General features: G+C 32.6%; 1 protein-coding gene across 4 annotated transcripts in view; it reads right to left on the reverse strand.

The window, feature by feature from the left end:
- COL11A1 (collagen, type XI, alpha 1) overlaps nt 1-17,890 on the reverse strand; it is a 241,690-nt gene that overhangs the window by 20,151 nt on the left and 203,649 nt on the right. For all 4 annotated transcript variants that reach the window (XM_011975884.1, XM_011975869.1, XM_011975892.1 and 1 more), the window contains 7 exons: nt 17,106-17,213; nt 16,754-16,807; nt 16,043-16,096; nt 14,557-14,610; nt 2,604-2,657; nt 2,329-2,436; nt 1,789-1,842 (listed from right to left, as the gene is read on the reverse strand). In XM_011975884.1, the coding sequence (XP_011831274.1) occupies nt 1,789-1,842; nt 2,329-2,436; nt 2,604-2,657; nt 14,557-14,610; nt 16,043-16,096; nt 16,754-16,807; nt 17,106-17,213 (486 nt within the window). The remainder of the gene's footprint in view (nt 1-1,788; nt 1,843-2,328; nt 2,437-2,603; nt 2,658-14,556; nt 14,611-16,042; nt 16,097-16,753; nt 16,808-17,105; nt 17,214-17,890) is intronic.

Consider the following 17,890-nt stretch of genomic DNA (forward strand, 5'->3'; position numbering starts at 1 on the left):
AAGCTACTTCTCATTCTGATTTTAAAATTACCTACTAAAATAGATCTTAGTTGAGTTGAAAGGCTCATTGAATTGCCATAAACGGCATTTTGAAGATGACTTCTCTGCCCATCCTCACCTCATGAAGAGTAAGTAGCATTTTCATTGAGATTGGATATCACACATCAAGACTAACTAAAGCTACGAAAAAAAACTACACATTATATTCACATCGTAAGTACTCTCCATAAAACAAGCAGTCAGAATGGAATGTGCCCATGCAGCCCACTTCTGATGCTTATCATTCCGCTTTACCTAAAGGATTTGGAAATTATTCTGTCCTCTTGCACTGTAAACTCACATTTATTTAAGAGTCAAAAATACAAAAGTTTGTATGCCGAATCAGGTGGTATGTCAGAAGGTTTTATTTTTAATATTAGCTGAAGGAAATCTCCAGCATGGTGCTTTTTATTTCATCTGCAGAAAGGTCAAAATATTTACTGGAAAATCTGAAATAACAAGAAAAAAAATCCCTGGCAAATTTTAGAGTGACATTAAGGCAAGGCATTTTTTTCCTTCCAGGCTCTGACTCTGGGCAGTTATGAGTTTATCATATCTAAGGAGAATATTCCTAAGTAATGATACAGATGTGGAGCTGATCCTGCTTCAATCAGTGCCCTTTTCCTAAGCTGGAGGTAATGGGCAGCACTGATCATCTCCTGCTTCAAATCTACCAAAATTTGATAACTTTTATCTAATTACTAAATAAATGATCTTTAAATTCTTCAGTGAAAGTTTAAATAATCTCTTTAAAACTTATGAAATATTTGGTAGGTATGCTAGAGGAAATTGCTGTGGCATCTTTGTTGAAAGGAATAACCAAAATTCTTCCTAAATGAATTGTGAATCCCAGTTGTGATGGCTTTGTGCGTATGTTTCTATCTCTGAGATAATTAATATATTTATGATGAGGCATTTGAATACATTTTAAAATATATAGAAGGACTTGACTAAATTAATACTCATCACACTTACAGAGTGCTGTATGTATCATTTGCCATTTTGATTAATCACTTCACACTTAACTATTACTGGATAATGACACTCAAAAATCTCTACCATAAGAAATCTATATATGAAGGAAATAAGTCACCTAGTAAGGAATTATTTTAAAGGGCAAGTCTTTCATTCTCACTTTCTGCCCAAATTTGTATCAAGAATAGCTTTGGATCCTATGATAAACTCCATCTATGAATAATATCCTAGTCAACAAAATTCTTTATTGCATTTCTCAAGCATGTTGTTTGCACACAGACTTAATGATAGTGACCAAGCTTCACTGTTACAGTAGCCATATCTTTTTTTCACTGAGATTTATTGTTTTATATTTCAGCCTGTATGACTCACGAAGAGAACAACTTATTTTGTCAAAGAATCACTGTATGCTGGTGCCAGCATACTTTTTAAAGTTAAATGCCAGGAAAATAAGTGTAACTGCAAGTGTTTTAGGGAACTATCCAGACTAGGAAAAGCACTGGCTGGATCATTAGTGGCATTTCATTCAGAGTGGAAATATTTTGTTTTTCATCCAACGTGCATTAGAAAGAAACAAATCTTCTGATCAAGTGGTGTATTTTCCATATACCTATCAGTTAGGATTACTTTCCTCTGAGACAAAATAATATACTTCTTGGAATATTAGAAAAAATACAAACCTATTTATAAGGTAAAGTGTCAAAAATTCTAGCTAATAGACAATTTTGTTGTAGAAATTCTCACTATTTGAATGACTGAAAAGATCTTACTCACCATAGGACCAGGTGGTCCATCTTGGCCTGCAGCTCCAGGGAGACCTTGTTCTCCCTAGAGAAAATAAAAATGATTGATTTTTAAAATTAATAAAAGAATACATATTTATTTCTTTATTTAAAATTTTAGAAATACGATAAGAAAACAAAGCAAATATCACCCATAATTTCTGCCATATGGAAGACATCTACAAATATTACAAATAATTTTGTTCCTTTACTATGCATATATGTCTATATTCACATACACACAAATATATATATAGGTGTATATATAAACATTTCAAATCATTGAAATTTTAAAATTTAGTTTTCTATTTTCTCTTTATAAGTTAGTGTTTCACCATGAACTTATTAAATAAGTGATACACTTAAATATTTATATAGTATCTGACTTTTTTACACTATATGTATAGAATTCCCACAAAATTATCCACATGATAACTTATGGACTAATGCTAAGATAAGCACCTTCATTCACAATTATTTTAAAATAAAAATGTTATTTTCAAAATAGCATATTTTTAACACAGATGCTCACCACAGGGCCAGGGATGCCCCGAAGACCTTCTGGACCAGGCTTTCCTGCAGGTCCCTGAGGACCAACTGGGCCGGTTTTTCCAGGAGGACCTTCGGCACCTGCTTCTCCCTGTTAGGGAATAAAATATGGGAGCACATTAATGATGAGAAAAGACTTTTATCATTTTACTAAATGTACTGAAAAAAAGTTGATCAGTTTATGCATCAAATTTTCAAATATAATGCCTATTATATATAATATATATTATATATATGTATATATTATTTTTTTTTTACCTTTGTGCCTTTTTCACCTTGTCTTCCCTCTGCACCTGCAGCTCCAGGAGGACCCTATAGATATAAGGTTTAATGTAAAGTATGTATCACATATAAAAGCAAAGTTAATGAGCACTTGTTTACAAACACTAAAGTTTAATTTGTAACAGATGAATAAATTACAGTTTTCTATCACTATTTGGTTTAAAACATAATAATGAAAATCAAAACCCATTTTATGTACAAACTTCATCTTAAAATATTGAAAAACAGCACAGATTAAGTATACTACAGATAATCACTTCACATCAATTAAGAAAGCAGTAAATAAAATTTTTAAAGAACTGCTGATAAATTAAAATCAACACCCTGAATGTGTTAAATACTGATATATCATTTATGTTTATTATTAGAAATTAACTTAATGTATCTATTTGTATTCTACTTGTATTCTCATATGTATTTTAAGAATGGCCCCTTTCTTAATCTTAGAATATGTATATGTTCATGCATTCTTACAGGATCACATAACAACTAAAGAAAAACAATATTTTAAATTATGACGGTCACCAGACACAGTATTTTCATTTTTGAGAACTATGCAATTCACATAAATGGGTAAAATGAAAGTGAATATCACTTTGTAAATCCTAATATTGGAAGTAAAATTGAAAAAAAATTACACTTCAGATGTCATCCAAAAGTATGAGTACAGAACGACCGAAAAAGAAACTTAACGATCTCCAAGAAACTGCTTTTCATTTTTTCCCCTAAGACTCTGTTATTTTTCCATTAATTTACTTTAATTTTCATAATAAATTGTGCTCAAAATCATTAACTGAGATTGGGGTGGTGGTTGCAGAGAGTAGTCATGGTGGCGTTAATTGGTGAGAATAAGGCGAGACAAGAGGATGCCATATTAATATTCTAATGGTGAATATATCCCAGCCTTTTATATCGTATTTTAAACTGTATATCAATAGCGGTGGATGATGACAGGTTGCTTGAAGGGTACAACATGCATTGCTTCAGTGTTGGATGCACTGAAGGCTCAGGCTTCATCACAATGCAATAACAGTATAGCAAAATTACACTTGTACCCCATGAATATATACAAAAAGTAAAGACGAATAAAATGAATATCAAGCACTTCATCGATTCCATGAACTCCATGGAATTCCATGAACTCATTTTATCTCAGAAAGAGTCAATGATGACATCATTAGTAATTATTTTCTCAATATCATTCCTATAACTTTATCTATTATTAGACATTCATTGCACCTCAACCCAAAGATAAGAAATGTATAAATTCTATGGATAATATCTTGAGGTGGAATCAACATGCTAATAATAATATATACATTAAAACTTCAAAGAACATCTTTCAAATTTCATATTTATGCAAAAGGAATTCTGTATTGAACCATGAATTTCAAATTTGTTCTATTGTTAAAATGTTGAGTCAGAAATTATTTTGGTGTGATATTTAAAATAATAACATGAAAGTAGATACAACAATAATAATGACTATTATTTTGGAAATAGAAACGATGATATCCAATGAAATAATAGCTTTTCTTTATTTAATGATAGTTTTTTCTTAGACTAGTAGCATAATGATATGTGGGCTTAACCTCAAAAGATTGCATTTACAAACATGAAGCTTATAGTAGAAAAGACTTATCAATGCATGGCTTTTTAAAAAGCAAGCCATCTATTGTCTAAAATTAGAAGGAAAATATCACCTTTATGTGAAAGGAGAAAGAAAATCAGAATTAGAAGAGCCTAGAGAATTTCATCATAACTAAACGAAAACACAGCAACTAAATCGTGATTAAAACAAAGGGCTTCTCTTCCCTACATAATTTCTTCCCTCTGTGAACAAATATCTCTCATAGTAATTTTTTTTTTTATTAAATGACTTTGTTCTGTTCTTTTTCTCATTTTTCTCAATTTTATTTATTCCTTATATTTTTTCCAGATGACAACAAAATTAAGAAAAATGAGGATGAAAGCAGATATACTTTCCTGAGAAAGTAGTAAGTGTCCTTTAGAGAAAAACTCATGTGTTCCCCAAAAAGCATAGGCTAAAAACTTAATCCTCAACACAGTGTTGAGAAGTGGGACCTAATAGGAGGTGTTTAGGTCATGAGGGCTCATGAACTGATTAGTAATAAATATAAAAAGGCTGAGGCAGCCAGGCACAGCAGCTCATGCCTGTAATCCCAGCACTTTGGGAGATCAAGGCGGGCGGATTGCCTGAGGTCAGGAGCTTGAGACTAGGTGGACCAACATAGTGAAACCCCGTCTCTACTAAAAATACAAAAAAATTAGCTGGGCATGGTGGTAGGTGCCTGTAATCCCAGCTACTCCGGAGGCTGAGGCAGGAGAATCGCTTGAACCCAGGAGGTAGAAGTTGCAGTGAGCCGAGATCGCACCATTGCGCTCCAGCCGGGGAAACAAAAGCAAAACTCCATTTCAAAAAAAAAAAAAAAAAAGGCTGAGGCTGTGATTTTGATGTTTTGCTCTTTCTTGTCTGCTCTTTGTCCTTCCACCATGCCATGGCATCACACTACAACAAGGCCCTTGCAAAACGTGGCCACTCAATCTTGGACGTCCCATCCTTCAGCCAATAAATCTGGGCTTATTATACATTACAGAGTCTGTATTATTCCGTTATAGTAGTACAAAACAAAGACAATGCCTATGGGCAAATTCTTGTCCCAATAATTTATTCCTCATATGTTTGCATAAACGAAGGGGCAGAAACTTAATCTGGTGAGCTCTTGCTGTACTTTCATGAAGTAATGAGTGTTCTTATTGAAAAATACCTCATAAAAACATAACACACTAAAATAGGGTCTAGTTAATCTCCACCAGTGGTTATTGTTATAACAGATTTTTCTACTCATGAGAACGATTCTTCACATAAAGCATCTAATATAATCTTCTTTCCACTATTCAAGTTTTACAGTATGATTCTGTAATTTAATAATTTTTCCACTCATGTCACAAACATTTAAATAGCGCTTATATTCCAGAATGTGCTATGCATATAAAGAACAAGTAAAATCAAATCTGTAAGGAATTCTCAGAATTTAGTTACAAACACAGATACAAAAATTAACAAATAGAACACTGTAAAATAAACAAAGATGAGATCAGTGTATGAAATAGGTACAATGATCCAGTTTGGCAGTATAGAGGATTTTCCTAAAAACCTGGTCTCTGATCTGAATCTTACAGTATGGGTAGATGAGAGAGGGATGGCTTCTTCTAACACTTTCTTTACCTTCTGATCACTCACATGCATGCTCAAAGGAGTAAGAATGGAAAGTACACAATACTCTTTACGGACCTGCTAAGAGTTCACTTAGGCTAGCAGCTAAGCATCTATGCATTTGTCTTGCTATGAGGCAGAATATTAGGGTGCATGACTATGTGGTGACTTGAGAGTTAGGGAGGAAAAAAGAATTGGAGAAAGGCAGAGACTTGGTATCTGGAGATCTTGATTTTTTAATATTAGCAAATAAACTGCCAAGTTTAGTATAAAATTAGCTATTTGAATAAACAAACATTTTTGAACATGTTAAATGAACAAGAATTTTTGTTTCCCACATTAAAAAATTAGAACAATTTTCCCAAAAGTATTAAAAACATTAATATTTAAAATAGTTTAAAAATAAATACATTTGATTCAAAATTTTCAGAACCTTTAATACTCCTCTTGAACTATGAATCTCCTAGAAGGGAACTATGAATCTCCTAGAAGCAGTGGTTCCCAAATTAAATGCAGACCTTTTTTTCATAATGACCTTACTTGGAAGGCACAGTTTTGTACCACACAGAAATTTTAAGTGGATTTACAATTTATTTTATTATTACAATGTACTTTCTACCTATACATTTACATAAGAATTTTTCAAAGATTTTGTAAAAAAAAAAGTCCGAATTTGAAATTTGAATTAATTCTATATATATTATAATACTTCATATGTGTGTGCATATATATACACATACACACATAGTACATGCATATACAAGGTACACACACACACATATATATATAGTTTGTGTGTGCATAGTAAGTTAAAACCTCATCTGTCATTATAACCAATTAATAACAAGAGTTACCATTTTAATTTTTTATTGTGAACTTCCCTTTGGCAATATGAGCTGAATTCCATTTAATATGTGCATTTTGAAGTTATAATGCTTAAATTATTTTAGTCAGCTCTAGATTTTTTTTTTCAGTAAAAGGACATGGAACTAGTTAAAATGATAAATTTAGTATTAGAAGTCCATGGCTTATTGAAACAAGCTGTACAAATCTTCCAGTTCCTTAAGGAAATATACATTCATTCTCAAGTATTACAAATGAATGACAGAAAGTACATGTACTACGAATGATAATGTAATTCTCCTATTTGTTTAATAACCATTAGAATTTTCTTTCTCAGTATCACTGCCACTTACAACATTGTGATCAATATTCTGTTAGGAAGTTTTATTATCATTCATGCGTAAGATTCAATCACAGAAAAAAAGTGGTAATACTTTTGAACACATTTCTTGTCATTGCTACTTCTGACATAAGATATTATGGAAAAAAAAAGTGACTTTTGTTATTGTTTCCACAGTGGGAAAGTAAGGATTTGAGAAATGTTAATTTCCACAAAATGTACACAAAGCTAATTTAAGATTAACATTTCTAGATGGACTAAAGGGACACAGATTGTAAGGCAATTCTGTATTCAGCCAAACCACGAGCCTATTGAACAGATATTATCCTACTGCATAGAAATATGTTCTTGCTATTTTCACAAAAGTGGTATTAAATTGATTGCTGCATCAGATATTGCTGTCTGCTGACTGAACCCAAAGGTTTGTGGTGACAGTATTCTCAAATCAGTTTCAATTCATAGAATTCACTCTGCATTATATCCCTCTATTATTAGATGCTTTGTGTTCACCCGTGGTATAGACAAAGTGACCTCACATATGTACAGTGTATAAACAGAGTGATCTCACTTATGTACAGTGTTTTCCTCTTTTTGACACAGTGTCTCACTCAGTTGCTCAGGCTGAAGAGCAGTGGAGTGATCTCGGCTCACTGCAGCCTCAAACTCCTGGGCTCAAGCTATCCTCCCACCTCAGCCTCTGAGTAGCTGGGACTACAGGCTCATGCCATCATACCTGGCTAATTTCTGTATTTTATTGTAGAGACAGGGTTTCACCATGTTGCCCAGGCTGGTCTCCTACTCCTGAACTCAAGTGATCCTCTTGCCTCAGTCTCTCAAAGTGCTGGGATCATGGGCATAACCAAATACCTCTTACTCGGTTGACTCATAGTTTAATAACTTTATTTTTTCTTAAACCGGTCTTAAATATCTACTGCTTGACAAAAACATTTTATTAAAAAATATATGCAGTTGTCATGAATTTAAATGCTTCTATTTTTGGTAATTGTTATCATAGGAAATACTTTAACATATATGTCACATGCATTTGCACCAAGGGATAACCAATTTATATTAGTAGTATAAGTATAAATTTCTTTAAAATTACAATATCATATACTTTGAAAGTGTAGTTAATTATATTCTATATCCTTTTTCTATGTGTATCACTCAGTTAGTTCAGTATTGGTCACCGCTGAACTCAAACACCAAAGCAAAATCAACAATAAACAAAACTAAGTTTACCGTGAATTTATTGCTAATGATCTGTCCTTCCATGTATACAACGAGGACATTAGAAGAAAATCTTTTACTCCTTTTTATCTTTATATTCTTTTTAATAATAGGTTTATTGAGTTTATAAATAATACTACAATTTGAAACCCTTATTCAATGCTTAATAATAACATCCACTGTTTGAGATCCTGATAAATTCAGGCATTAGGCTTTGTGCTTTAAATATACATTTTCTTAATTTCATTTACCCCTCACTTCAGTATTGTAAATTAGTTATTATGCCTACTTTATAAATGAGAAAACTGAGACTCAAATAAATTAACTTATGCCAAGTCACATTTTTAGGTAGCAAGGATTTGCAACAAGTTCTGTCTGATTCTGATGCAACAGCATTCTGGTCTACTTTTTAGTGAAATTAAGATAAAAGGAGTGTCAGTTTATAGGTTGCAAATGATGTTAGTAAATAATTTCGGCTTCAATTTCTGGGTTTGCTTTTTGTTGTTTTTTTTTTTGTTTGTTTGTTTGTTTGTTTGTTTGTTTGTTTTTGAGAGAGAGAGTCTCCCTCTGTTGCTCAGTTTGGAGTACAGTAGAACAGTCATGACTCACTGCAGCCTGGACCTCCCAGGCTCATCCAATCCTCCCACTTCAGCCTCCCAAGTAGCTGGAACTACAGGCATGTGCCACCACACCTGGGTAATTTTTTAAAGTTTTTGTGAAGACGGGGGTCTCACTATGTTGTCTCAAACTCCTGGGCTTAAGTAATACTCCTGCCTAAGTCTCTCAAAGTGCTGGGATTACAGGTGTCAGCCACTGCACGTGACCTGTGTTTCCATTTTTTCTTTTTCTTTTTTTTTTTTTTTTCAAGCTAAGCCACCTATTTGTTTATGTTGAGGTAGAGCTATTGACTAAATTAATTAGTGTTGTAGGCTGTACATTAATGGTGCAAGCATTAATTGCTAGTGTTAAACCAGAACAAATCATAATTTTGGTAATAAGATTGTTGACATAAGAGTAATTTTTTACACCATTGAAATATATTTTACTCTGGTGAAGAAAATAGATTATTATGTAAAACAGACAGAAGCAATTAAGCATGCCAGTTTATCCAAACCTAATATAGAAAACAATTTAACATATTGTGTTAAATGGTTTTCAGTTTCAATTCATTGTTGCCATATTTTAAAAGAGAAAACCCTGCATATTATTGCTCGATTGGACTGACCTAAGGTTGATTTTTCTGTTATATCAAAATGAATGTGAATAGCTTTGTAAGCAATGCATAGTCACCACCGTTCTCATGTTATTATTAATTTATGAATACAAAGCCTTCTAAGTTTTTTACAAAGTGATGAGAATGGATTAAAATAGCTCATCCTCTTTCTATAAATTGTAATTTAAAAGGAGAGGATAGAAGAGTGCTAAAATTTTTATGAGGTTAATTTAAAACAACTTATCAAAATCAAAGGGAACTCAACTAATGTACTTTCTCATAATGCTATAGAGCACATGCTAGAATGACTCAATATTATATAATTTTAGTCTTTCAACATAAAAATGCATTACATATACAGTACAGTATCATTAACTTAGAAGCTTCCTACATACCACTTGTAACAATTGCAATCCATTTTTATTCCACAGAAGTAACTACTATCCTAAATTTTTGTTAATCATTGGCTTACATTTCTTTATCATATTTACCACTTATGTTTAAATGCTAAACATGTCCTTAACAATGTTGCATATTATATAAATGAAATAATGTAATCTACCTTTTCCACGTAAACATTATATACACATACACACACAAGACATATGTATAAACACACACATATTTATTCTGCTTAATATTTAACAATAGATTTTGACATTCATCTATGTTATGCATGCATCTGTAGTGCATTCACTTTTATGGCCATACAAAATTTTAGTTTATGAATATACCTAAATTAACTTATCTTGTCTACAGTTATTATTAACAAGGATAACAAAACATTATTCCTCGAGTCTTTTGGAGCAAAATGTCATCTAGGATATGTGCTTAGAAATGGAATTACCAGATGACAGAAAAAGTTCATGTTACATTCTATTAGGTAACGTAGAACTATTTGCCTAAAGCAGCAGTACCCAGTAACTCACAACAGCCGTGCATAATAATCTTCACTGTTTTTTGAAAACATTCTTCCCAATACTTGGTTTGTCAAAATACATTTTTGTTAATTGGTGAATGTGATATAGTATCTCAATGTAATTTCTAGTACACACTTTCCTAATTCCTACAAATATTTTCTTTTTTCAGGGGGTATTTGTGTCAAATACTTTTTCATGCCATTGGCATATTTTTTCTACTGTTTTTTCTTGCTACTATAATTTGTAAGACATACTTAGATATCCTAACAAATTATTCTATGCATGTTTCCTGTATGTTAGAAATATTTTCTCCTAATCAGATCTTTTTGTTCCACTGTCTTCTAAGTACTTTCGGTAAATAGGAAATTGTAATAGCAACTTGATACATCAATCTATTCCTTTCTGATTACACCTGTGTGATCAGAATTTATGACTGGATGTCAAAAATTATTCTCAAATAATTTTTGCTAAAATATTTCAAAGTATACCTTTGACATTTATGATTATAAATCAACTGGAATTGAATTCTGTGAAATGAGCTAGATGAGGTATATTTAATCTTTTTCCATATAGAAAATCACTTCTCTCAGCAGAATTTTTTCAATAGCCTATCCACTTTCCATTGATGTGTAATGTCCAATTACAAATAAGGTTTACATATACTCATGGGTCTTTTCTGGGCATTTTCTTCAATGGACAATTGCCTATACATCTATATTAAAAAACAAGCATAACTTTGCAAATAAATTATCTTAGGATCTTATTTTCTACTCATCAATCCACTTAACCATAATTTTATTTTTTTAAGGATTGTTTTATTCCTTTTAATCAGGGGAATTAACCAGGTTGTCTAGTTAGAAATATTGGCAGGAATGAGAGTAACATAATTTTTCTATTTTGTAATTGTATTTGATATTTATGTCTAAAGAAAAACTTACCAATTGCTTATAATTTCAGAATATCATGTAATCTTTAATGCTGGATGAGAAAATAATTATTGATTATTGCTATAATTTGGATATTTCTCCCCCCCCATCCTCATGTTGAAATTTGATTCCAAATCTTGGTGGTAGAATCCAATGGGAGGTGTCTGAGTCATGGGAATGGATTTCTTATGAATAGATTAATACCCTTCCTTGATGGGGGTGAGTGGTTTCTCACTCTGTTAGTTGCTGAAAGAGTTGGTTGTTAAAAAGTGCCTGGCACCTCTGCTGCCCCTTCTTGCTTCCTTTGTCACCTTGTGATCTCAGCACACACCTGCTCTGCTTCTCCTTCCATGAGTGGGAGCAGCCCGAGGCCCTCACCAGAAGCAGATGTTGGCATCACGCTTCCTGTAGAGCCTGCAGAACTGTGAGCTAGATAAACCTCTTTTCTTTATAAATTACCCAGCCCCAAGTATTCCTTTACAGCAACACTAAATGTACTAAAAAAGGATGCTTCATATTCTTAAAGCAACAAGTAACTAAATATGTTTGCACATTTCCATTAATATACTACTGTATTTTTATTATAACTGATTATTTCTAATATATGAAAATGCATCCTTCATTATAAGAGACAGGAATTAAGAATCAGCAATTAATTCATGTTTTAAAATTATATCTCATTTAACTAGAAATTGTGAGGTCCAACTTAGATGTAAATGAATAAGAACGTAAATACATGGACTTTCTCTTACTTAAAACTACTTCAGTGTTGTAGAACAAATGTATAATCTAAACCTCTGAATATGTACTGACTTTTCTATGATATTCTCTCAATTCTAGAATTGGGGGGAGGTCTTCCTAGAAGTCTGACTTATTCACTAAAATTATAATTGTCGATCATTACCCATTCCAAAGTAATAAACACAAATATATTTTAAAAACATGTTATAATAAAGAATAAAAATTTGTTGTATTATATTATCATGATTTTAAAATTAGTAAATATGACTGAAAATATTTGAAAGTTTATAATATCAATAATGTCAACATTGTTATATCAAAATACTTTCATACAACAGCTTAATAGTTTTAACATATAATATTTTTATGTGATAGTTACAGATTTATATGTAAGTTTTGGGTCATATTATTATACTAAAAGGGGGGCATGAGACTTACTGGTTCACACATACATGTCTCTTTTTTATGTTTCCATTAATACTCTTTAATAAGTTATTTTATCATTTACTTAAAACATTTTTCAAAAATATTCAGCTGTTTTCAAAATAAATAATTCATGTGACCCACCACTGAATGGCTAAAGAAAGGAATTCATTCTAAAACTCTGTTACCACATTAAGAGAATTCATCTCAAATATCAAATGGTAATTAGTTAAATTTATAAAAAAATAAATAAATAATCTTTTGACATATTTTAAAATGAAACTAGACTAGATAGCACTTGCTAAGAGTTTGACTTGAGTAATAAAATGAGCTGAGAAGCTGCCAATATATAATAGAATATTCAAAATCAATTTTGATACAGTCTGTCCTTTTCTACTTGCTACATTTTGAAGCAAGGTTTAATTTCCTCTGTATCAAAAGCATCATGCTTTATATTTGTATGATGATTATCCTTGCGCTCAGAAGTTTTTAATAACTATGCCATAACTCAGAGGTAACACAGCAACAGTTATGAGGTGAATATATTTTTTTTATTGTGTTACGTGAGTTATCTTATGTTCAACCCAACAGTAGTGTGGGTGTTAGGTCCCCTGAGAAACAGAGAATACACAATTTGCCAAACGTAATACAGGTAATAACTGGTGAAGCTCGGTTGAAAGCCAGCTATTATAACTGCATTGTTCTACCAACCACATTATATAGCATCCCACCATCTGAGGCCAGAAGGAAGAAGAAAAAAATGATTTACTGTTGTTTCAAGAAGTATTTCAATACATTCTCAAGGACATTTTATATAATTATTCTTCCAAAAGGTCTGAAATAGTATAATAGACAGCTATGCATCACAGTTTTATGAGCAGCTGGACTTAAAGCAGAAAGAGGCAATGGATATCAAAAAATCATGTAACACTTTCTAATTACTTTCTAAGAATAAGAGCCCCATGGTTGTTTGGGGGATAAATCTACTTATACTGAGACCATGCTTTGGGGTTGCAGACACAATAATAATAAGAGAAAATGTAAAAAAAAAAAAAAAAAAAAAAAAAAAAAAAAGTACTTGGCCAATGAAGAGCAAATTGTTTTCAGAGACAAGTTTTATTATAAATTAAGTATATTTTTGGCAAAGAGAAATGTTTGTGAATATTGATTCAAATTTGTATTGCTGAGAGACAAAAGTAAAACCCATTCACATTCTATGTTTACTGTAAGGATATTCAATGTCAAAAATTCCCCTAAACTAAAGATACCATTAGAAAACAGGAGTGGCACTAATTGCCTTGCTGTAATCCAGTAACTTTGGATTACTGAAGGGGGAATCAGCCTGATAAATATATTTTGATGTTTATCACATATTTTACTTATGTGCCGGTTTGAAAATAGACTGAAGGAGGTACAGAAGAACACTCTAAAGTGAAACAGCTGCTGCAAGAGGCAGGTCTGCAGAGATTGCTTTATTATGAAAAGAATGCATCAGTGAGAAAAGGACAGAAAAGTAAATCTCCTAGGGTCTACTATGGCCAATAATTTCAGCAATATCTATTTATTTATATTGTGCTATAGCACATCATTAAAATACTGTTTCTGAGTCAGAGAAGTTTGACACTGTAAAGCAATTTAACATTATATACTGATTCCTGAGCTCATTCCATTGATGCATTCAGGTTTTTACAATGTTTTAAGCTAGCACTGGACTTTTGACAGCTCATCCCCATGTATTACAACAGGAGTTAATGTTCAGGATACCACCAAAGTCTTTTATAATAATCTACTACATTTGTACAAAGGGGAGATCTAAGCACAGAGGAGTGGAAAACTCCTTAAGTAGAAGTTGTTTTTCTCATTTTTATTGTGACAGTGAAATAGTTAGAATATGTTATATTTTAGTTATTATTTGGCACATTTACAAATTGTTTTTAGGATTTATGATATTTCTCATTATTCTTATAACATGCTGCCTGCAGCTTGCATATTGTATAAATTTATACATGGTGACTAATGAACATATGTTTCAAATAAAGAATTAAAGAAACTTACTCTTTTTCCAGGAGGACCTGGTGGGCCAGCCTCACCAGATGGACCAGGAGGACCCTATAAAATGTGAAAAAATACCTTTAACAAAATTGGATATTATTTTGTGGCCTATATAAAATTTCAAAATCTGGATGGAAACCCACCCTCTTTCTTCATTTCCAGATGTCAATATTTCCTGGAAAATCTCGGCCCTATTTCAGATACTTAAACTTCCTCTAGATATTTATACTTAGAGCTGGTAAATTTATATGGTAAAATGATTTATAGTTAGAACAAAATGAATCAAACTCTTTTTATGTAAAACTGTGTCCTATTAAAAAGTGCTAATTTATATCTGGCAGGCATTAAACAGGCATGCTAATTAATATAATCATATGGTTCATAATTCCGCTCATATCACATAAACATGTGAAATCATAATACTATTACTTCTAAATTTCTTTTTGTACAACACTAACATTCTATGCCAAGGTGTATATATCGTGTTGATATGGTTTGGCTGTGTCCCCACCCAAATCTCATCTTGAATTGTAGTTCCTATAATCCCCATGTATCATGAGAGGGACCCAGTGGGAGGCAATTGAGTGATGGGGGTGGTTACTCAAATGGTGTTCTTGTGATAGTGAGTGACTTCTCACAAGATCTGATGGTTTAATAAGTGGTTTTTCACCCTTCACTTGGCACTCCTCTCTCCTACTGCCTTGTGAAAAAGGACATGCTTGCTTCACCTTCCACCATATTGTAAGTTTCCTGAGGCCTTCCCAGCCATGTAGAATTGTGAGTCAATTAAACCTCTTTGCTTTAGAAATTACTCATTCTTGTGTACTTCACAGGAGCATGAGAATGGACTAATACACAGGCTGAGATATGACCCACAAGTCTTATCTATGCAGAATAAGCCTGTATCTGTGATAGCAAAGCATCTAGCGGGAATGGCCCCAGAGACAAAATTGTGTTGAGGGACCATTGTCTTTGATTCCTCAAGTGAGTGCCCTCCCTTACTTTCACCCTAAATAACTATATGTGTCCAAAGTACACTCCTGTATCATTCATAAGTTTTTTTAAAAAGGCCTATACTATGTTGAGAGTTCATTTAGGTTCACAATTAAAATAATTCATGCTAATGATGGGATAGTAACTTTGTTAATGATGAGATAACTTTTCTTTTAGTATTATTGTGTTTTTAATTTTTTAACACAATGGATAACTGAATTTGATATAGTGATATTATATATGATACTAATCATATCATTAGTATGATATGATTACATTTTTCATTATAAAGACTGTTTATTAATTTACATCAAATAAGAAACACTCCATGTAAGATTGACTTTTAACTGGAATTCAAAAATTTTTTTGATAATTCTTTCAGAAAAGTGCATATACAGAGAGCTATGTTTTTCAAAGGCTGATTACTTCTGATTGTCTCATTAAAATGCCTTGAAACTATGTAAAGACTTAAAAAAAAAATAGTGTATTTACTCACCGGTTGGCCAGGATCTCCATCTTCACCCTTGTCACCACCAACACCATCTTGACCCTATAAGAGGAAATAAAATACGAAGCAAGATATATCTCAGTATCAATAAACCACACTACTTATCAGGAAAAAGGTATGTTAGGTCACCCCTTGAGAAAAATTATCAGATGGACAACTAAAATCACTATATTCTTTTATCCTTTTTAAAAAAGATTGTTGTACCTCTCACTCTCCCTACAAAATTTTGTAAAACTGCTACTATTAATATATCGAATTTAAAATCCAGCATGCTCTTTATATAAGGAAGAAAGAAGATGTCATTAGTATACAATGCCAGTGAATTCTTTCACCATGAACAAATATGGTATAGTTTGAAATAGGATTTATATTATAGAATAGAAACAGAAAACAAAGATCCTGTAACTTTGAAATAACAATAATGATACTACTCAGATAATTTGTTTTTACAACCCATCAAAGACTAGGAACCTAATCCAACTGTTGCACCTACGTTGCACGAAGAGCTTAATCACTCAATGTTGGTGAAACAGTCTCCAACTATATGGATTTTCCTGCATTTGCAATTACTTTTTATGTTTTCTTTTTCTTTCTGTTTTTGGGAGTTCACTTGGTAATTAGATTTTTTTCTTTATTAACAATACAGAAACTGGAAACATTCCCACCAAAATAATTTCTTAATTTTTCCCTGATACTTACTGCAGGGCCAGGTTCCCCAGGAGGACCAGGATCTCCAGGAAAACCAACAGGGCCCTAGAATGACGTTTTGAAAGAAAAAGAAATAAATGAAAAATAAATTTTTATAAAGTTATGACATTCTGGAGGTTAAGAGGTTAAAATCATGGCAAAACCTGCTGAGAATATTTCTCTTCTCCCGCCAAAAATATTCTGAAGAATTAATTCAATTGAGAATGCTTATGAATATATGAAATGATGAAAAGTCAGATTTACCAACTATGGTCCAGAGCCTCAGGATTTCTAATTTTTCTAAGAAAAGCTCCAAGGTGAGTTTGGCATAAATGCCACATTAGAGGGGATTAAACTCACTTACCGGGTTACCCTTAGGGCCATCATCACCTGGTGGCCCCTTGGCACCAGGAGGTCCAGCAGCTCCAGGTGGACCAGCTTCTCCTTTCTCTCCTCTTTCTCCTTTGGGACCCTATGCAAAGTTTTTTTTTTTTATAAAAAAAAAAAAAAAAAGAAGGAAAGAAGAGTTATCTTACAAATTTTGGATAAAAGTTTATTAATCTTGGCACATTGGGCCAGATAATTTTTTTTTTTTTAAGACAGAGTCTCGCTTTGTCGCCAGGTTGGAGTGTAGTGGCACAATCTGAGCTCACTGCAACCTCTGCCTCCCGAGTTCAAGAGATTCTCCTGCCTCAGCCTCCCTAGTACCTGGGACTACAGGCATGTGCTACCATGTCCAGCTAATTTTTGTACTTTTTAGTAGAGATGGGGTTTCACCATGTTGGGCCAGACAATTTTTGCTGTGGAGATCTGTTCTCTGCCCTTTAAGAAGTCCAGTGGTATCCCTGACCTTTACTAACTGGGTACCAACCCTCCACGTTTGAAGACCAAAAGTGTCTCCAGATATTGTCATATATTTCCTGGTGGGCAAATTTACTCCTGGTTTAAGCTAATTAGAATAATATAGTCCTAATACGATTGATACATGTTTATTTAAGGCAGCAGGACTTTTTTGCTTATTCCTTTTATGGACAGTTCATCAAAGGGAAGGTATACAGTAAACAGCCCATAGTTTTAATGTTCTAACTTCAGCAAATATGATCTTTTTTCAATTGGTTTATGAATCCACATATGCAGAGGACATCCAAA

The sequence above is a fragment of the Mandrillus leucophaeus genome, unplaced genomic scaffold (genome assembly GCF_000951045.1).
Source record: "Mandrillus leucophaeus isolate KB7577 unplaced genomic scaffold, Mleu.le_1.0 Scaffold1012, whole genome shotgun sequence".
Taxonomy (NCBI): Eukaryota; Metazoa; Chordata; class Mammalia; order Primates; family Cercopithecidae; genus Mandrillus; species Mandrillus leucophaeus.